The sequence below is a fragment of the Maniola jurtina genome, chromosome 8 (assembly GCF_905333055.1).
Source record: "Maniola jurtina chromosome 8, ilManJurt1.1, whole genome shotgun sequence".
NCBI classification, from domain to species: Eukaryota; Metazoa; Arthropoda; class Insecta; order Lepidoptera; family Nymphalidae; genus Maniola; species Maniola jurtina.
In genome coordinates, this window is record NC_060036.1 from 6,622,938 (window position 1) to 6,645,161 (window position 22,224).

General features: G+C 36.0%; 1 protein-coding gene across 5 annotated transcripts in view; it reads right to left on the minus strand.

Moving 5' to 3' along the window:
- Positions 1-227: 227 nt before the first annotated feature.
- LOC123867650 (coronin-2B-like) overlaps positions 228-22,224 on the minus strand; it is a 28,438-nt gene continuing 6,441 nt past the window's right edge. For 4 of the 5 annotated variants that reach the window (XM_045909806.1, XM_045909808.1, XM_045909810.1 and 1 more), the window contains 11 exons: positions 21,821-22,018; positions 17,820-17,936; positions 16,435-16,584; positions 15,484-15,648; positions 14,342-14,548; positions 13,587-13,691; positions 13,035-13,172; positions 11,854-11,956; positions 11,339-11,505; positions 1,935-2,090; positions 228-1,049 (listed from right to left, as the gene is read on the minus strand). In XM_045909806.1, coding sequence (XP_045765762.1) covers positions 927-1,049; positions 1,935-2,090; positions 11,339-11,505; positions 11,854-11,956; positions 13,035-13,172; positions 13,587-13,691; positions 14,342-14,548; positions 15,484-15,648; positions 16,435-16,584; positions 17,820-17,936; positions 21,821-22,018 — 1,629 coding nt within the window. In that variant the 3' untranslated portion in view covers positions 228-926. Of the gene's footprint in view, positions 1,050-1,934; positions 2,091-11,338; positions 11,506-11,853; positions 11,957-13,034; positions 13,173-13,586; positions 13,692-14,335; positions 14,549-15,483; positions 15,649-16,434; positions 16,585-17,819; positions 17,937-21,820; positions 22,019-22,224 lie in introns of all 5 variants that reach the window. The other variant, XM_045909807.1, reaches the window with a different exon arrangement.

Here is a 22,224-nt window from a genome sequence, read left to right on the forward strand (position 1 = left end):
ATTATTGCATGCCGATTTTTACTTGTATCTTACTCCCGAATCTCAAGATTTCATAGTGAAGAAGCATATGTACTTTAAAAGTTGGCTTGTTTGACAAGCAAATAAAGCTTTATTCTTGGCTACTACAATTTGTCTAGCTATGATAGCAGTCAGCATATTAAATCTGCATTTAGAAGGCCTTTAACACCTTAAGCTCGTAAGCAAAGACCAATACAATATTAGCTTTAAATTATTCATTCAAATTATATTGTGTTTAAGAATGGCTCGTTATCTTGTAAAAAAAAAACGGACCAAATTGAGAACCACCTCCTTTTTGGAAGTCGGTTAATGAATACGATTATTATTAACGTTTTTTATTGGATATGCCTTTTTTTCGAATAAATCATAGCCTTTCTAGATCTCAATGTACGATTATTAGACATTATTTTTCTTAATTTATGTTTTCTTCATTCACTATATTTTGGAATGTTACAAGAGAACAAGAGTCAATCAATAACCAATATTTTATAGAGAGCGAAAGAGAGCACATTTCTCACATAATTATGCAGTTTCAGATATTATACTATTTCGGGGTGAATTGAAAAGAAAAGTTTAAAAGCTTTTCACATTGCCCAATCCAATATCTTTACCAGAAACACTTGCCCCGTCCGTAACGTATTTTTGACATTTAGTAACTCTGGTTGTTTCATCAAAGTTGTGATTATCCATTAAAATGGGACCATGCATATTGGAAAGTAAGGATAAAGTATATGTTGAAGCTCGCTTGCCTAGAAGATATCCATTCATTCTTACCTTGAAGATGTTCCTCCAACAAAAAAAAAGAAGAATCACTAAATGTCAAAAGAAGTTATGGAATAAGTCTTCAGATTTTACGTGGGTCAGAATATGGGATAATGTGAAAATGCCTTAACTGTTAAGGCGCGTGTCTACAGCCGCGCCTGCAGCGCCGCGATGTGCTGCTCAAGCTCGCGCACCCTCTGCTGACTTAGCTGCAACTGCCGTTTCACGATCCTCAGCTCTTCGCCTTGCCGATTGAAAGCCAGACGTAGCTGAAATTGTAAAAAACCGGTCAAGAACAGTCACTCTTATAAGTTACGCCGTTGTACCAACACGGAAAGTTTATTTTTGAATGGAGGGAAAATATTTTAGCTTTTTACCCGACTGCGGCAAAGCCAAAAGGAAGGGTTATGATTTTAGCAGTCTATGTATGTTTGTTTGTATCCAGATTCTGTGTATACCATCGTAGCGTGTAAACTACTGGGCCGACTTTGATGAATGACGTGTCAATTGATTCGTTGTAAAGGTCCGAGTGACATAGGCTATATTTTATACGAAAAAAACTGACCTAACTGATGTTACTTCAAAAAAAGTGGGGGTCTCTAAAAATTTTTTTTGCTGCAAGAGAAAATTCTGAGTTCATGAATATAAATGTATTACAACATTAAAATATACCAAGCGACAGAAAAACGATTTTAATATAATATTTCAGCGTTTATTAAGACGATCGTAGTTGAGTTTTAGTTTTCAACTTCATCTTGTTACTAAAGGATGCCCGCGACTTCGTCCGCGTGGATTTAGGTTTTTAAAGATCCCGTGGCAACTGTTTGATTTTCCGGGATAATAAGTTGCCTATATCAATTACAGGGATGCAAGCTACCGCGGTACCGAATTTCATACAAATCGGTTAAGCGGATGGGTTATTGGGAATCCCGTGGGAACTCTTTGATTTTCCGGGATAAAAAGTTGCCTATGTCCGTCCCCGGGATAAAAGCTAATCCTGTTCCAAATTTCATCAGAATCGGTTAAACTGTTGGGCCGTGAAAAGGTAACAGACAGACAGACGGACACACTTTCGCATTTATAATATTAGTATGGATTAAGTGTGATTGTCGACAAGCGCAAGCCGATCTTGCAATAAATAAAGAAAACTGTACCTCGTGCTCGGTGTTGAACACGTCTCCCTGGTTGATCTGCTTGTAGAGCGGCACGGGTTCGGTCTCGCCCGTCTGCTTGCCGAACATACGCTGCAGTTGGTGGAACTTGGTGTTTTGGTTCGCGGACGTCTTCTGGCATTTCTCCGTTACTTGCACCTGAGAAGCGCAATAATACTAAGAGATCAAAGAACTCTAAAACAGTGAAATAATTGCTTATTTTAGGGTAGGTTAGGTCCGTACCTCCACGGTGCTTTCGCTTCGAACAAAACTATGAAAGTATGAACTGATATAGTTCGTACATCAACCGATAGGGAGCGCCAACAATATTTGTAGTGGCAATACCGAAGATTTTTTTATGCTGGCATCCCTTTTCTCTAGAGTCGTTACATGTTTCATTTCACGCAGCTTTGTCGTTAATAAAAGACAGAAAATGATATCTATTAAATAGACAATTTTGACTGTAAAAATTATTACATTTAAAAATTATTAAATTTTTTAATAAATAAAGTTAGTTATTACTATTTTTAATAATTACCTTATAATTTGAATTTAATGCATGTTAACTTGTTACGTTTCGTTTCACTAGTGGTCATTGTTAAATGACACGTCTTGTCACTCGATTTAAAAAAAAATCATTCGTTATTCGTCTGTTGGAGAAATTAGTGTGTTTTTAATGCGTTTATGTTTAATTTTATGCGACTAAGCTTTACCTGGACACCGACGGACCTGTTATCTATTGTTGACCCACGCTATCTTTTTTGGACTCTGATTCTCATTTCGATTTGGTTACTTTCGACGATGCCGCTTGATAGAAAATGCTGTGTACCGAACTGCAGCAACACACGTAAGTAAAATATTTTTCACAACTATTACAATTTCATGTTATTTTACTAAGTATAATACGATTACATATGAAGTGAATGTTAGTGGTAGTTTATGGCAGAGACTTTAGGGACCGAAGTCGAAACAAGTATTCTAGAAATATTATAAGAAATGCATACAATTTGTACCCATAAAATGTGAAGCATGACACGGGGGCCTATCGGCTAAAAATATATCAATCATTAAAGGACAGCATCAATGTTAAAACATGGTTTTTGACCAATCCCATTGGCTAAATACCATGTTTTGACATTGATGCTGTCCTTTAATGATTGATACATTTTTAGCCGATAGGCCCCCTGTTTATCAAACATTATAAACCTTGCATTACAAAAGTTCTGTCTCGTTTTGTACGAAAAAGCCATAAATGCCTTTGTAGCTTGTAACTTGTTACGAAAAAATTTAAGAGCTTCTGTTAACTAAATCTATGCAACATAAAAAGATTTATAACATTAGAGTTGTGTTTATTTTCTTATTTCTCGACAAAAACTTCGTGCAAGTAACAAAATCAATGAATGGCATGAATGATTCACTGCTATGTTCTTTTTCTCTAAAAGATCTCATATAAAACAGTACCATAGGTTAGGTATTAACATGGGTCTTCAATAAACCATCTATGTTTGCCAAATTATAGATCTGCAGAAAAGATGGTTAAATTTCTAATCATAATTCATAAAACTAATAAAATAGGTTTTACAAGAGGTTATTTAAATTTGCAATATGTCTTTGAAAAAAGTTTTATTTTTAAACATTGACTTAAATAACAAGTAATTCTACCATACCTTCTATTTTACCGACAGATAATGCGGTAGATATAATTTGTGAGCTTGTAGACTTGTAACGTTTGATAAACAGGGCACTGGTGTAAGTTATGTTTTTTATATATTGATGTGATTATGTAAATGCGTGTGTGTATGTATAAAAAAGCGTGGATTTGAACTTCGATTCGCTCCAGCAATGCGCAGGACTTCAATTGCTTTTATACATGGCATAATATTGTATATCAAATCTTTGAAAAGAGCAACCGCCGAGTTTCTTGCTGGTTCTTCTCGGTAGGAAAGGCATTCCGAACCAGTGGTAGATGCTTTTGACGATTCGAAAGAACTTGTAAAAGTCTAATTGAATAAAAACATTTTGAATTTGAATTTGAATTTGAATTGGTATAAAATACTCAATAGTGGAATATTCATTGTTTGTTATAGGATTGGATGGAACAATATTACATCGTTTTCCTAATCCTGAAAAAGACCCCGACCGATTTCGTACTTGGCTGTATGCAATTGGTGGAGATATATTAGCACTGGACAACAAGACCATTCATAAATATGGAAGAATATGTCATCATCATTTTCAAGCTCGATTTCATACTGCTAGCAATAGACTATGTGCCAATGCAACACCAACCCTGAATCTACCAGGTTAGTATATTTTTGTAATTATTTACTGTTCCTTCAAATAAACTTTGTTTCTAAAAAACAACATTTGTGATTTCTATTGTGTAACATAATGTTTAAAAAAATTAAATAGCGTTATGATTTTTGGTAGTAACGGACTATTATCATACTTTGTTACAGGATTCTTAATTAAACGTAGGGAACCCCAACAAGAAGTTGGCAACATCAATGTTGAAATCATAAGTCAGTCGGACAAAGCTGAAGACATAAATCAGAGCAAACCATCATCTTCTAACAGTAAGCATCATATTAATGTAACATACAATTTTACATGGTGCACATATCAGTGCATTAGCAGTTTACACTAATATTATAAATGTGAAAGTGTCTGTCTGTCTGTCTGTCTGCTAGCTTTTAATATCCTAACAGTTTAACAGATTTGAAGAAATGAATCAGAGTTAGCTAACATACCAGGGACTGACATTACTTTTTATCCTGGAAAATCAGAGTTCCCACATTATTCTTAATGGACCATCTGTTTAACCAGTTTATATAAAACTTTGCACAGAGATAGCTTGCGTCCCGGAAATTGTTAAAGGCAACTTTTTATCCCGGAAAATCAAAGAGTTCTAACAGGTTTTTTAAAAACCTAAATCCATGCAGACAAAGTTTGTTTACGACAAATTATTTGTAGCTATCAATTTGAAATAAATGTATTTATGACTATTTTTTATTATTCCAGTCGGTAGAAAGCCCCTGCAAGAAATTGGCAACATAAATGTTGAAATAGTTGGTCAATCGGATAAAGCTGAAGACATAAATCTGAGCAATCCATCATCTTCTGATAGTGAGTACATGTACATTGTGTTTTCTTTCTAGTACTCTTGCAATACTAGAGACTTAAGAGATATAGTTCTCGAACAGAACTCATTTATTAAAGTAAATTAGTATTCATTTTGCATAAGCTCACTGATATTGAAATGTAAAAAATACAGTTATTGACAAGTGCTATGATGTAAATCTTTAACTTTTCAAAGTTATGTAAGTACATGGGTTTTAAGTAATTAAATATTACTTGCTTTAGCGGTGGAGGAAAACATTGTGAGGAAACCTGCATGTCTGAGTTTTCTGTCATGTTTTCATGAGTGTGTGAAGTTTGACAATCTGCCCTTGGCCAGCGTGGTGGACTATTGCCTGAACCCTACTCATTTTGAGAGGAGAACTGCGCTCAGTAGTGGACTGGCAATGGGTTGATCATGACTAATATTACTAATTCGGAAATGTCTGCTTGTCTGTCTGTTACCTTTACATGGCTTAACTGCTGAACCAATCTTAACGAAAATTGACAAATAGATTGCTTTGAACTTGGAAATGGACACAGGCAGACTTACACATACTTTTATCTCTGAACATCATAGAGTTCCCACAAGATGTTGAAAAATCCAAACTTTGCAGTTGTAGGCATCAGCTAGTATAAATAATATTCTCACTTATACTCTTTTAAAAGTGACTTTTTTTCTGTTTCTTACAGATTTATTCACAAAGAAGAAATATGGTAAAGAAAAAATCCACCAGCCTGTCTTCAAAGGTACATTAATAGTTAAATTACAATATCACACTTCACACTAATATTATAAAGGCGAAAGTTTGTATGTGTGTTTGTGTGTGTGTGTATGTTTGTTACTCCTTCACTCAAAAACCACTGGACGGATTTGGCTGAAATTCAGAATGAAGATAGATAATATCTTGGATTAGTACATGGGCTACTTTTTATCCCGGAAAATCAAAGAGTTCCCACGGGATTTCGAAAAACCTAAATCCACGCGGACGAAGTCGCGGGCATCAGCTAGTTAATAATATATTTTCTCTTACTAATACATCATCATCATCATTACCATGATCAACCCATAGCCAGCTAACTACAGAGCACGGGTCTGCTCTCAATTTGAGAAGGTTATGGCCAAAATCCACCACGCTGGCCAAGTGCAGATTGGCAGACTTCATATACATTTGAGAACATTATGGAGAAATCTTAGGCATGCAGGTTTCCTCACGATGTTTTCCTTAACCGTTAAAACGAGTGATATTTAATTTGTTACAATGCACATATCTCTGAAAGTTATAGGTGCATGCCCAGAATCGAATCCCCAACCTCTGATTAAGAGTCATCATAACCACTAGGCTGTGACAGCTTGGATACATATTGTGCATTAATTAATATTTATTCAATTTACAGGTTCTGTAAAACGTGGACTACCACAATGCAAAGAAATATCTTTCCTTAAGGAAAAAATTAAGAAAATGCAAAAAACCAAAGATAACTATGCAACAAAATTGAAGAAAGCACTTAAATTAACAGAAAATTCTACATTTTTAAAAGTTACGAGTAATTTTACAACTGCTGCCATGGTGTTTTTCATGATGCAGATTAATCTTGCTAATAAAGGAAAATTTGGAAGAAGATACACCAAAGAAGAAAAAATATTGTCATTAGCATTTTATAAAATGGGACCAAGAGCATACAGATGGTTTAGAAGCTTTTTAGTTTTACCTGCTCCTGTAACTTTAAGTCGCATGATTTCTAGTGCAAACTTGAAACCAGGCATAAATGAAAGCATATTTTCCCATTTAAAAAAACGAGCTTCAAAAATGTCAGAAACAGAAAAATTATGTGTGTTACTTTTTGATGAGATGGCACTCACACCTCATTTTGATTATAATAGAAAAAAAGATTTAATTAGAGGTTATGTAGATAATGGAATAAAAGCAGCAAACAAAATCGCGGACCATGCATTAGTTTTCATGATAAGAGGTATCCAAAAAAATTATAAGCAGCCACTGGCTTACACGTTTTGCAGCGGAAGCACATCTAAACTAGAATTAAAAAATCAAATCAAAGCTATTATAAGCAAAGTGCAATCTACTGGATTAAAAGTTGTAGCAACCATTTGTGATCAGGGATCCTCAAATGTTAGTGCCATCAAAGAACTTGTGAATGAAACAAAAAGTTTATATTTAAAAAATAACAGAGAACTAAAACAAAACATTTTTATAATCAATGATCAAGAAATTGTCCCTCTTTTTGATGTTCCACACATGCTCAAAGGTATCAGGAATAATATGCTGACTAAAAATGTTTTATATAAAATAAATAATACTCTATGTACTGGGAAATGGGATCACATTATAAGATTATATGAAGAAAATCCGGAATACAAAGGGTTGAAATTTTTGCCAAAACTTACAGATAACCATGTCATACCTGCTAAAATAAAAAAAATGAAGGTGAAATGTGCGACTCAGGTGTTTAGCGCATCTGTTGCCAAGTGTATGGGATATTTTGCAGGTGAGGAATGGTTAACTTCTTTTTGAACCATTCAACTAATTTGTTTAAAATTATGATTAATAACTGTTTATAATAATAGAGATTGATTGTATAGAACTTTACTTATAGCAAATTGCCTTTGCTTGCCTTCACTGCTCTATCTGTATGCGCCATAATAGAAACAAGTTTCATAGCCGGTGTCCCAGATATATTTCATTATTAGAATATTAATATTTGCAACATTTTACATAGATATTTTTATTTACTTTGTTACAGATAAAAAAATAATACCTGAAGAGAGTAGGGAAACTGCGGACTTAATTAAGTTTTTTGATGAACTTTTCGACTCGATGAATGGAAGTTTTGGAAACTCAGTAAAAAAGCCAGGGAAACTATTGCTTGGGCCCGTGACTCATTCATCCAGTCATCAAGAAACTTGGACAAAAGCAAAAGAAGTCTTGAAATCTATGAAATTTGTAGATAGGAATGGGAAAAGTTGCAGTGTCCCATCTATAAATAATTGGATCTGGACAATCGAAAATGTTATTTATTTGAAAGAGAAGTTGCTCAAGGATCACTGTTTGAGGGCCTTTTGGATGAGGCATTTCAATCAAGATCCTTTGGAGAACTTTTTTGGCTCTATTCGAAGCCACGGCGTACGAAATATAAATCCGACGTGTGCTGGCTTCGAAATTGCCTTTGCTGCTGTGCTGATTAATAATCTATCCAGCCACTCCAAAGGGTCCAATTGTGAAGCAGATTCTGCCAAAAATATGTTGTTCAACTCCTTAAAAAAAATCTTTTTTAGAGCCAAGGTAACCTCAAACAGTGATCCAGTTGAAATTGAATATGATGAAATAATAAACGACCATATCTTGATTGGCATACAAAAAAAAAAGGCGGATGATAAAATTTTCGATGTTTTAAAATATGTTACTGGGTATGTAATAAAAAAAGCTAGGACGAATGTGTTCAAAAATTGTAAAGTTTGTATGAATAATCTATACAGCAATGACCATAATAATTTTGAATTTATAAAAAGTAAAGAAAGAATTAAAGGCAAACATGTTCTTACATATCCAGCCATAAAAGCTGTAGAGATGTTTTCTAACATTCAGGATGTAGTTACGTATATATTAAAAAAAAAAGTAACATGTATAACATAAAAAATTATATCAAAACATTAATACTTGTCCAGTGCAATTTCGATTTTATAACAATATGTAAACAACATGGTACTCAATTGTCTGATTATATAATAGATGTATCTTGCAACTTATTCCTTTATAGCTGGTGTAAAAATACTAATCGCATTTTAAGTGGCGCGAAGAAGGATTTCAATGAAGATGATTATATCCAAAATTGTGCCTTACAATATTATAATAAAAGAAAAAAATGAATCATTTATATTTTATTTTCTATACCATACTGCTTTGACACATGTTTAACTCTTTCAGCTATGTTAGTTATAACAAGATACAAGTTAATTAATTATTATACATTTAGTATATTAAAATATATTAATATCTTGTAATTTAACTAACAATGAAAGAGTTAAACTTGTGTCAAAATATTCCCTGATTTTTTTAAATACAATGGGCAAGGGGCTATACCTATAGATATTGACAGTGATAGCTATAGGTATATATACGAGAAAATTAGTTCGTACATCAATCGCTTGGAGCGCTGACTTCCATACTACGCCTAATTCTTGGGAGCGATAACTCTATACCCTAATATAATCCTACTCTATGCGTACCTCGTAGAAAAAACGGATCAGATGTCATCATATGGTGGATTCATACGTCAACCTTTCGATTCGCAGGCAACCTACTTATGCCCATAAATAATGTAAAATTAGTATAATAGATAAAATAATATAAATAGATAAAATAGTAGAAAAATATATCTGTAATCAAATACATGTGTTCTATCAAAAAAATGATATTTTAAGCTCTAGCCAATTTGGTTTTAGGCCCGGTAAGAATACGACAATGTTATTGTCAGACTTTACAGATCAAGTTAATTCATGGATGAACCAAAAACTACATGTTCTGACTTTATTTATTGATTTTTCTCGTGCATTTGACACATTAGATCACAACAAGCTTATTACAAGATTAGAAAACTCAGGTATACGGGGATCTCTTTTAAATTGGTGTAAAAACTATCTGAGTAATAGAAGCTACCGCGTTAGGATCTGTGACAGCTATAGCGCACCAATCACAGTAACTGAGGGCACAGCTCAAGGTTCCATGCTTGGACCATTGCATTTTATAGCTTATGTGAATGATATGAATAAGATATTTAGCCACTGTACTACGTACCAATATGCTGATGATACATGCATGCTTGTAGCAGCTAAAGATGTCAATGATGCCTTGCTAATGCTACAGGAAGACTTTGATAATTTAAATAAATGGTGTCATGATAGTGGTTTAATATTAAACTCTCAAAAGACAAAATTAGTCCACATACATTCACCAAAATTAAAAGCTAACAGCATGTTAAAACATAAACTTATTGCGCATAATCATAATTGTTTGCACCAACCACATAGCAACTGTAATTGTCCCACTATTGAAATAGTTAACTCGCATAAATACTTAGGATTAATAATTGACCATAAGTTCAACTGGCATGAGCACATAAAGCATGTCTGTGATAAGCTCAGAGCATTCTTGGCAAACTTATTTATAATTAGAAAGAGGTTAAATTTTAAAGTCAAATTGATGCTGTACAATGCTCTTGCCGACTCCATAATTGCTTATGGGTTGAGTAGCTATGGTCGAACCGACAAGTCGCACTTACAACATGTTTATCAGTTGCAACTAAGGATTTTAAAAACCATTGTTCCTCTAAATATTAAACTACTTGCAAAAAATAATGAAAATCTTATATTTAAGTATTGTAAAGTGATTAATATTTATGACAAAGTACAATTTACGCTTCTGAAAGAACAATTTTTTAATTTAGCCATACAAAAGGAAGTTAGTAACAAAATTCAGACACGCAAAGTAACTCAAAAAAAACTAGTTACCATCTTTGCAAAAAATAAATATGGTGAGCGCACCAGCGCGTACATGACCCCTCGCCTAATAAATAGTTTAGATAATAGTTTTAGATCAGGACTTACCGAATGTAACCTTAAACACAAGTTAAAATCATACTTTCAAAACAAATATTAACAATTCCCATTTTTGAAAAATTAAATATAACAAATTATTATTTTGTAATGTTCCCTAGTGCTTCTATAAATAATGTATATATTATTTATAGAAGCACTATACCCAAAATCTTTTAATGGACGGGATGATAAGCAACAATACTAAACCTTAGTGGTTTTTTTGTTGTGTTAAAAGCATTTGTAAAACGTTCAATATTTGATAGTTAATAAAAAAAAAAAAAAAAAAGTGGTACCGACTTACCACGCTTTACAGTGATTTCAAATTTCGTATTGTTATTTCGTTTTAATTCTGGTACGTACCCGCTATTTACATTATTATGGCGACAAACTAGATATACCTAATCCTAAAATCATTAACCTCATGCATGTACGTAGAGTGCAAACACATCTCTATTATTGTCGATATCGCCTAAAGGTCTATGTACCCACTAACAATGTTTTTCATGGACTACAGCATTCGTCCTGTGGTCGGGGGCTTGGGATGTCGTGGAGTCGGTTAGGCCGAGGTCGGTGATTAGATTAGGGGAGTTGGGAGATCGTAGGGTTGGTCAGTCAATCAGGATCAGGGTTGGAGGACGGGCTCGGGAGATTGCTCGGAGGTTCGGGAAGTCGTTACCTGCGGCGCGTCTTGGTCGTGGTTGTCCTGCCACGTGGCGAGCGGGCGGTAGTCGGGCGTGGTCTCGCGCGACAGGAACGCGAACTTCTTCCTGTTGTTAGCGTCCTGCGGCTGAAGCGCTGGTGCGTCCTTGTTTGTACGCGGCTTGTGTGTGGATATCGTTACTCCTAAAAACAAAACACAATATTGACAAGTGTAAATTAAAAATTTATAACACCCCCGACAAGTGAAGATTACAGTAACTAGTAAAGAGCTGATAACTTTCAAACGGCTGAACTGATTTTCTTGCATTATAGCTAAGAACTTTCTCGATCATGCCACCTATCAAACAAAAAAAAACTAAATTAAAATCGGTTCATTAGTTTAGGAGCTACGATGCCACAGACAGATACACAGATACACACGTCAAACTTACAACACCCCTCTTCTTGGGTCGGGGGATAAAAAAAACCGCACGACGAAGTGCAGCACTTCTTGGCGGCCTGGTGTAAACTGACAGCACTAATTCGACATACCGGTCTTCATGCTGATGAGTAGCGGCGGCGCGTTGATGCCGCTGAGCCAGTCGCGCGCGCTGATGGCGGGCTGCGGCGCCGCCGTGTCCGGGTACAGGTCCTCCTGCATCACAATACTGTGAGACACCCGACAGAAGTGATGCTTTAAATGTAGCTTTTGAGGAACGCGATCACGATCGACTTTTTTTTTTAAAGAATATTAGTTATGTCAATCATGACTAACATTCCCCTTTCCCATCCAACTAAGTGTAAAGCTTGTGCTAGGAGTAGGTACGACAATAGTGCAACGGGTGGGATTTGAACCGCCGACCTTTCGGTTTTCAGTCCGCTCCTATAACCGTTGGGCTATTGAGGATTGTGTGCAAAATGTTGCGCACTGTGGTCGCACACCTCAAATGCTGTTCACGCAAGTCTCGCCTACCGAACGTCGCTTAAAAGCTCAAAGTAACGTTGCCGCAATAGCATAACTCCTTAAAGTACACTTTAGAGCCTTGAGAGACGCTTAGGCGATACTTACGCAATGCTTTGTATAGAAATGTATGGAGAGCATTTGAGGTAAGAGAATGGTGTTGGGTATTGCTTTCGCACGTCCCGATCGCGCAGGTAACGTGCGTGACGTTGCTACTTCGTTCATTCGTGATGGGTCACTTATTCCCATTGAGACTCTCAAATAAATTATTCAATTAACAGCACGTTTATTGCGCGAGTGTTTTGACCGCCAAGCGTCGAGGAATTTTTCTTGAATAGCTCTTGTCGCTGCGACAATGTAGTGGAGAGTTCTCGCTGGCAGTGTGCACAGTCAGCGATCGGCTATCGATTGTACGTTTCTTGAGCGAGAAAATGGTCGATAGCTAGTCGGTGGTGGGACAACTGCCTTTCGTCTGTAAGTTTCTTTCCAAGCGCAAAACGTGCACAAAAAGTAAAGGGAGTAAATAAGCCAATACAGTGAAACAAGAATGAATTGAGCCCCTTAAATCTGAGCTAAGTAAATGAGTCAGACTTGGGCGCGTTTGGGACCCTCATAGCTTTAGTTTTAAGTTACGTAAATAATTATCACCACTATATCGTACAAATTTGACAGTTTCGACCATCAAAAGGAGTACAGTTGTACCTACTTTGAATAAATGATTTTGACTTTGACTTTGAGCTTGATAAACCAAAGTCAGAGCCAAATCCCTTACCTGGAAGCAGTCAGATTTGCGCGGCACGATCATAGAGATGGGTTCGCAGAGGCCGCGCGACGTATGCAGCTTGTAGAACCGGAACACTTCGCAGATCGACGTGTTTACGCCACGCTTGGGCATGAAGCCTAGCCCGCGCTACAAATTGACATGCAAATTTTATGCTTTGTTCCTTAACCAACTTATACTTAAGGTATGTTTAAGTTATCACTTCTGTTCCAAGAGGCTGCCAATTTTTTAATCTAAGCCTTGATTATGGGGACATTTTTTTTTTTTAATAAAGAATATTAGCCATGTTAAATGACTAATATTCCTCTTTCCTCTCCAACTAAGCGTCAGGCTTGTGCTAGGAGTAGGTACGACAATAGTGCAACGGGCGGGGTTTGAACCGTCGACCTTTCGGTTTTCAGTCTACTCCTTTACCAGTTGAGCTATTGAGGCTCTATACAATACAATTAACTATACAAGTCCCGTATTATACATTTTTTCACTGATACACTAAATAATATTATCATGGAAATACTTGAGGAATAAAATCATGGACATACTTACTTGAGGATTTCCAGAGAGGAACTGATTAAGGAAATGCACGTATGGTGGCTCGTCGACCACTTCGTAGTAGCGGATGTTGCCGTCGCCTTTGCCAGCGAGATACACCTATTAATAAAATCTTTTCATTATTTGTTTTCATTCACGTTTTGATCACCTGTCGATTGGGCTGGCAAATGGCATGGCTTTGTGTTTAAAGCGCGGAGCGGAGCGGCGCAAAAAATAACCTTAAGTCAAAATTAATAGGACATTTACTGTAAAAACGTTTTATTCATAATTTGATTCATCTAGTGCGTAGTGTTACACCGAAGTTATTTTTTAATTCTAAATTTATTTGGGGTCTTTGTTTTGTAAACAAAACAAAGACCACCAGCTCTGTCAGCTAGTATTATAGTAAAATTGTTTTTCTGTCGCTTGGTATATTTCAATGTTGGTTGTTATAACATTTATATTCATGAACTCCGAATTTTCTCCTCTTTCATTTGACATCCCACTCGATACAATAGCAAAAAAAATTTTAGGAGACCTTTGGTTTTTTTTTATGTAACATCTGTTAGGTCAATTTTTTTCGTATAAAATGTAGCCTATGACACCTGGACTTTTACGAATCAATTGACTCCTCATTCATCAAAATCAGCCCAGTAGTTTAGGCACTACGGTGGAACACACACAGAATTTGGATACAAACATACATACATAGAGTGCTAAAATCATAATCCTTCCTTTTGGCTTTGCCGTAGTCGGGTAAAAAAGTATACCATGTTAGTGTCATAGTCGTAGTACGGGAAGACGACCCCGGAGGAGCTGTCGATGGTCTCGCACAGCAGCGGCTTGCTGAGGTCGTGCTGGTCCCACACCGCGTACTGCCGGTCGCTGTAGCGCGAGAACCCGGTGGTCAGCACCTTGCCCTGGCTGCCGAGGAAGGTGCATTTCGAAGCCTTGGTGCCGGTGTGGCACTGACCTTCCTGCGAAATATATTTTATAGGTCTAAACTCTTTAATGGATTTTTTAAAATTGGGTATTTTCCTACTTTTGAATTTGATAAATATTATTACTTTATTATAAACTAGGATAAAAATAATGACGTACGCTGAAAAAAATATTAAAATCCAACAAAGATTTACAAAGTTACAGGCATTTTAATTTTGGAGTGGGAGGGTCTTCTATACCTTTCTCGCAAAACGAAAATTTGTATGAAACCACACGAAGCTAGTATGGCATTAGCACGGAGTGACGTCATAATGCTATTATTGCTATCTCTGTCTAATCTGAAATATTTAAATGCTTATAACTTTTTTGTTACTTGATCGATTTAATTAGTTTTTTCAGTTTACGTCATTATTTTCATCCTAGCTTATAATAAAGTAATAAAAAAAATTAAGTAAAATACCCTATTTTAAATCTGATGAGAAAAACCAGTCAACTGCGAGTCGGACTCTCACACGGAGGGTTCCGTACCTTGGAAAGATAGTGTAACTATTTTGGTGCTTAAACATTCTTTATTTTATGATTTAAAACTACAAATGAATGATTTTCGGGTTTTTTTCCCTTACTTGTGCTGTGAGACCTTGGTTCTTGCCAGATTTTATGATTCTAGATTAACGCAGAAAGTGAGTACCCACTTTTTGATTTATTTGTGTCTAAATTTGCAGCATGAATAGCCGTTTTTTGCAGCTTGAAAGGACCATAAGACTTACATATTTGATTTTATTAATTTTAATTTAATCCCTCAAAGCGACCCACTCACACACAGATGGACAATGAAGTGATCCTATAAGCCTAAGGGATCCTTTCCTTTTACCTTTTGAGGTATCCTAAAAATTAATGTCAATTCTTGCCTAGTCTTCATTAGGCAGTGCTAGAGCATCACATTTTTATTAAGAGGAACTGTATTACTTACAGAAAGGACGATACCACGTCTCGGTTCGATCACTCGCAACTTCTTGTCCTTGGAAGTAGTAGCAATAAGAGATCCATCGCGGTTGAAGGACATGCAGTATATGACGTCACTGTGGCAGTCGATCACCTTAACCGCTTCGCCTTTACCCACATCCCATACAAAGATCTGAAAAAAAAAAAACCATTGATCATTTTATTTTGGACTATTTGTTGGATTTTGTGCTGAGGTGGCGGAGGGAATCTAGATTAGGATAAAAACCAGCAGCGTTGGAACTTAAATGCCTTAATTTGAACATTATTATGTTCATGTTAAGGCCGTTTCAAAAGAATGACGACATAAAAAAACCGGCCAAGTGCGAGTCGCGCAGCGAGGAAAAAAATACCTGAGTACGTAACTCAGGTATTTTTTTCCGACATTTTGCACAATAAATCAAAAACTATTATGCATAAAAATAAATAAAAATCTGTTTTAGAATGTACAGGTAAAGCCCTTTCATATGATACCCAACTTGGTATAGTTTTCTTACTTCGAAAATTTAAACACTTTTTAATTTTTTTTTAATGACTGGACCAGAAATTTACGGTTTTCGGATTTATTCCTTTACTTGTGCTATAAGACCTAACTACCTGCCAAATTTCATGATTTTAGGTCAACGGGAAGTACCCTATAGGTTCTCTTGATAGACACGACGGACGGACAGACAGACCTACAGACAACAAAGTGATCCTATAAGGGTTCCATTTTTCCTTTTGAGGTACGGAACCCTAAAAACAATGGAATCTGAAAATTGCACGCATCACATAATAATAATAGTAGCAAACTAGTTCCTTAGTCAGTGTAACCTAGCGCATTACAGGGAGTCACTGGACAAAGCGGCACATAAGCGTTTTAGTGGCGACCCTTACAAGAGACCCATGACCAGCAGTGGAGGTCTATTGGTAGTTCACTCACCAAGTAATCAAATCCAGCACTGAGCAGAATGTTCTCGGCGGTGGGGTGCCACTCGATGTAGGCTACGCGCCGCTTGTGGCCGTGGAGTTCCACAAGCCAATCTGTCAAATGCATCGACAGCCCTCCGTCTGGGATGTGCCATAGTTTTACCTGAAGATTGGTAATAATAATAATTTTAACGAAAAGTCATTAAATCGGTGATTTCAAAAATAGCATAGAATTTTTCAGAAATCAATAAATAAACTGTTTCATTCAAAACTTTTTTGGGCTGATTATAGTGTCGCACACAGGCGCTTTATAAGGAATGTACTGAGGTACATGGTTTCTACCCAGGATATGCGTCTACCTATCTGAAACGTGTTCTGAACGCTTCCTCAAGGAAACGCTCAGAACATGTTTCAGAAAAACTTAACTTATGCGGTTTTTGGAATGACCAATTATTCAATTAGTACCTAGTCAAAGATATTTTTTCAAAGTATGTACCATCATACACATTATGATTGTCAATCTGAATTTGTAACAAAATAATTTTATTAATGTGGTTCTAAATTAAGTATGTAAACTTAAAAACTATTTAAACTTAAAACAAGGGTTCCAAATGGGTCCTGGTGTGAGATGAAGCCCACAATAAACTCAGCCTGGCATTCTTTTTATTATCACCAATGAAAGATTATTAAGTTTGCTTTGTAAAAATTAGTATGCTATTTATTTATATATTTCTCCTTTACAAAGTAGTTATTAGCATTAGATATAGTATGACAGCATTAATATTTGAGTGCTGATAATAGATATCATGTTTACCAAGAATGAACGTAATATTATGTACTTATCAATAACCAACAAACCAGACCTGGTATTGAAAGAGTTTTTTTTTCGATATAACACAATGAATGCTTTATTTTAAACAAAGAGGTAAATCTGGAGATTTATTTATAAGTGCCGAATTCAAAATTGTAAAGGAACAGACTAAAATGTCGGGTTATAAACTTATACGGTGATAAAAAACAAAATAAATAATATACAATAACTAGACTATAAGATCTATCTACATACCAAATTTCATGATTCTAGGTCAACGGGAAGTACCCTATAGGTTTTTTCAAAGACAGACAGACAGAAAACATAGTGATCCTATAAGGTTCCGTTTTTCCTTTTGAGGTACGGAACCTTAAAAAGAAGAAACAAACAGGAAAAAGCCGGCTACGCATTAGCGGTTCTTCTGGTGCTGCAAATGTTCATGGGCGGCGGTGATAAACATCGAGATCCGCCTGCTCGCTACATAAAAATAATAAATTAAAACGGAATATGCAAGCGCACAACGAGTGCCATTTTTCACGGGATAATCGTGTTTATTAGTGAAACTAAAATGTAGGTAACGAAATTACCGTGCAGTCATCGGAACACGAGGCTATGATGTTATCGTTGAACGGGTTCCATTTGATATCCAGCACCGGCCCTTTGTGGCCCGTGACGCGACTCGCGTTGAAATCTAGACGACCAGTCTGAAACAAATAGCACATATTAAAAAAAACCGGCCAAGTGCGAGTCAGACTCGCGCACTGAGGGTTCCGTATTCGGGTATTTTTTACGGCAATGCGTGACGACAGCGACATGGCAGGAAGATCCCGCCACCGGAGAATCTCTCCTCTCTTTCCGTTGTATTCTCCATTTTAGAAATAGAAATAGAAAGATTTTTCGACTTTTAAGTATAAAGAGCTTCCGAGACGGTCAATCAGTTGATGGCAAGCAATTAGCTTGATCCGTCTAGCAGCTTAAGCCAGCAAAGGGCACTTCTCTCGTTTCTCGAACACTGTCTGAACGTCGCGTCAAGCAAAAATATAAAATCACATAAATCACGGTCAAGCACGTTAATGCTTGATTCAAATATTGTGAACCGTCAAAATGCTTTGCTCAAGTAAAAATCTACGTGCTTGCCATCAAGCCGCTTGACCGTCTCGCAAACCCTTAACGAATCAGAGGTTAACAATAATAATCAGGACCGACAGATAAACTTGCTCCTCGAAGCATGGAGGTAAAGAAGAGGATTTTGGACCTCCGAAATTTGGTCACCTCAAACAATTTACCGGTAGGGTGGGTAACTAGCTACGGCCGGAGCCTCCAACCAGACAAGACCAGAGACAATTTAGAAATTATAAAACTTTTGTGCTGGAAGGACAAACCATCTAGGAGCAGAGCTAACGGAGTATAATTCAAATCATTGATGAAGAAGGATTCTCACTCCTTATTAATTGTTGTGATCCAACTTAACGTCCTGCTATGCTCCTGTCGATGTAGTCACGCTTCGCTACCGATGCGCATTGTCTCACTAGGACTTAACAGGGCTCTCTCCGTCACTTACTCCATACAATCGTAGTTCCACTTTCATTTGATTATTAAGAAACTAATATCTGTGCCTGTGGTGTTTTAGATTTTCTAAAAATATGTAGTTTTAAAATTACAGGGGCTCAAAGATTTGTATGTGAATTTTTAAGACCGCGTAACTTTGAAACCGAATATTTTAACGGAAATCTGGAAAAGCACATACATAGATATTAGTTTCTAGAATATGTCTGCAAAATTTCATGGACTTTGGTTGCTTAATATTCAAATGAAATTGGAACTACGTTTGTATGGACCGAGTGATGGAGAGACCTTTCTTAAAATTTTTTTTTTTTACACTTCACGCAACAGTTACGAAAGAGCTCTAAACTGGTAGTTGCCAAATAAAAGAATGGATTGTTATTGTATATTATGAAAGACAACCTCTAAACTCATTTTCAGGGTTCACCGGTCCCTTGTGGATTCATGAACGTATGTCACAATTTTCTGATTCAGTGGCATGATAATAATATGGACTTGATATCTAATTATAGTTAAAACATTTTGCTACATTAAACTACTTTTACTTTGGTAAAATCCACCACGCTAGCCAAGTTTTATTAACTTGGCTAGCGTGGTGGATTTTGGGCGTTCTCATTCTTAGAACTGAAATAAATACAAATTTTATTAATCCAAACGACTGTGCGGCTAATTGGCTATCTAGATTCTAGACACTTCCTTTATAATACCCCTTAAATGTTGATTGAAATAGCATGCTCCACTCACGCACGACTTGGAGATAACTAAGAAGTTTTTAATTGAATGGAGACAGTACTGCCATTTCTGTTAGTTACGCCAATGTACCTGCGCAGAAATCTTATTTTTGAATGGCGAGAAAATATAAATATCCCAGCCAATCATAGCACGCGGCCGTCAGCTATTGGTTATTGCCTACGCGCCAGGTTTTGTACGCGCGAATCATGAGCAAGACATTACGAGTCTCGGTTGTTCTTGTGTTTGAAATCTTGAAACATCAAGCAATAAGGTCGGTATTTCATTGGCGTACATTTTGGTTTTTGGAATTTTGCCGATGCGACTAATAAAAGTAAGATTAACGATTCTAGTTATAACAATAAATATTAATTTCGGCTACAAAACGTTATTTTGATTACATCATGCATGCAATAGAATTAATAGCAATGAAAGATGACTTGCTGCAAAGTAACAGAACGACAATTTTTATGTTTACTACTTCAATATAGAATGTGCTCGAGCAATTACACCAAATGCCAAAGCAATTACTATCGCAATTCGACACACGTACACGGATGTGTCTTGGGACTCACAACTGTAGCAATGGTACTGTTATTAGGGTTCCGTACCTCAAAAGGAAAAACGTAACCCTTATAGGATCACTTTGTTGTCTGTCTGTCTGTCTGTCCGTCCGTCCGTCGAGTCTGTCAAGAAAACCTATAGGGTATATCCCGTTGACTTAAAATTATGTTTGGCAGGTAGGTAGCACAAGTAAAGGAATAAATCCGAAAACCGTGAATTTGTGGTTACATCACACAAAAAAAATATTAAAATGTGTCAAAGATAACTATTCCAAGTCGGGTATCATATGAAAGAGCTTTATCTGTATATTATCAAACTGATTTTTATTTATGCATAGTAGTTTTTGATTTATCGTGTAAAATGTCGAAAAAAATACCCAAGTACGAGACCCTCAGTGCGCGAGTCTGACTCGCACTTGGCCGGTTTATTTATTAGAATTCGGTGTCGGATCCTCACGCAAGCTCTTTGGAAATTTTATGCATAGATACCTACTCGTTATATCTGTAGTAATTACCAATAAAGAGAATATTGTGTGACCATCTTACACATTATAAACTAGACTGAAGTAATTGACTGACCTTGCGATTCAAGTTTAATATCATTAGTTTTTAGTATATCAATATTATTTATTATCTTATAATATATATTTTATTTATTTTAAATTATGTATCTTATCCCTAAATACACCCCAGATTGACCCTATGTATAAAGTCTGTATGTTTTGAATGAAGGCTGTTTCTCAAATTGCTGCACTTGAGCGGCAGTGCGTAAAAATATTTGTATGATGATATCGCTTAAGCAATTTTATTGTCTTTAAATTGCGGATAAAGTATTTAATTGTAATCAAAATGCGAAGAATTTTTTAATCACAGAGTTACCTTTGGACATCTTAATTTAGAGAATTCATGGAACATAGGCTATATATTATTAAATAATTTAAACTATAAATACTATATGTTATTCTGTATATCAGCAAAGCCGGGCGGATCAGCTAATGTTTTATAAGTCGTAAATATACTTAACATTGATAAGAATTCTAAAAATCTGATTGAATTAAACGGGATTAAATAAATCCGATCAATATCGTAGGTGTAATAATGTATTCTGTTAATTTGTTTAATACTTACTACCTACTAATTTGAAGCCTCAATAACTCAACGGTTTAGAGGTCGGGATTAAATCCGGAAGGTCAAAATACTATTCCATAATACTATAGCATTTACTAGCACAAGTTTCCTGTATAGTTGAAGATGGAAAATTTCTTCTTTATTTTAGTTAGCAATAAAGATGTTTAACAGGGCTCTCAGGGCTTGAACTTTTGCAGACATATTCTAGAAACTAATATCTGTGTCTGTGGTGTTTTAGATTTTTCTAAAGATATGTAGTTTTAAAATTACAGGGGCTCAAAGATTTGTATGTAATTTTTTAAGACCGCGTAACTTTGAAACCGAATATTTTAACAGAAATCTGGAAAACTACAGACAGACACAGATATTAGTTTCTAGAATATGTCTGCAAAATTTCATGGACTTTGGTTCCTTAATATTCGAATGAAATTGGAACTACGTTTGTATGAAGCGAATGACGGAGAGACCCCTCTTAATTAAATAAATAAGTTATATGACTGTTCGTCGCATGAAAGTCCACTGCCGTGCCGTGCCTCGGTGGGCGCAGGCCCTTTATGTAAGAAGAACATTTTTGAAGAATATGATGAAATTGAATATGTACTCACGTGGTCCAATGGTAGAACCAGAAAGGCGCCGCCGCCAGCGACTTCTGTGACTATAGCGACAAATTTAGGGTTCACCGCGCAAAAGTTGGAGTCGTGCGCATTCCTCGTGATTTTTATGTTGTCGTAACAACGTTCCCGCTTGAAGGGAACGCCGTACACATGGCGGAACTTCGAGCTTCTCACGCCACGGAACCACACCTGAAAAATAACACATCATAGATGTATATCGTCATCCGATAGGTAGATACTAAATGAACATGAACTTCTATGGTAGATTCATAAAAATTTATATAATAATATAATACTTTGAAATCGATCTCGAAAAGAGTTTTCAAAAACCAATTAAGCAACATTTCACTGAATTATTTACTATAAACTATTTTTTTATAGACATTTTTTTTTAA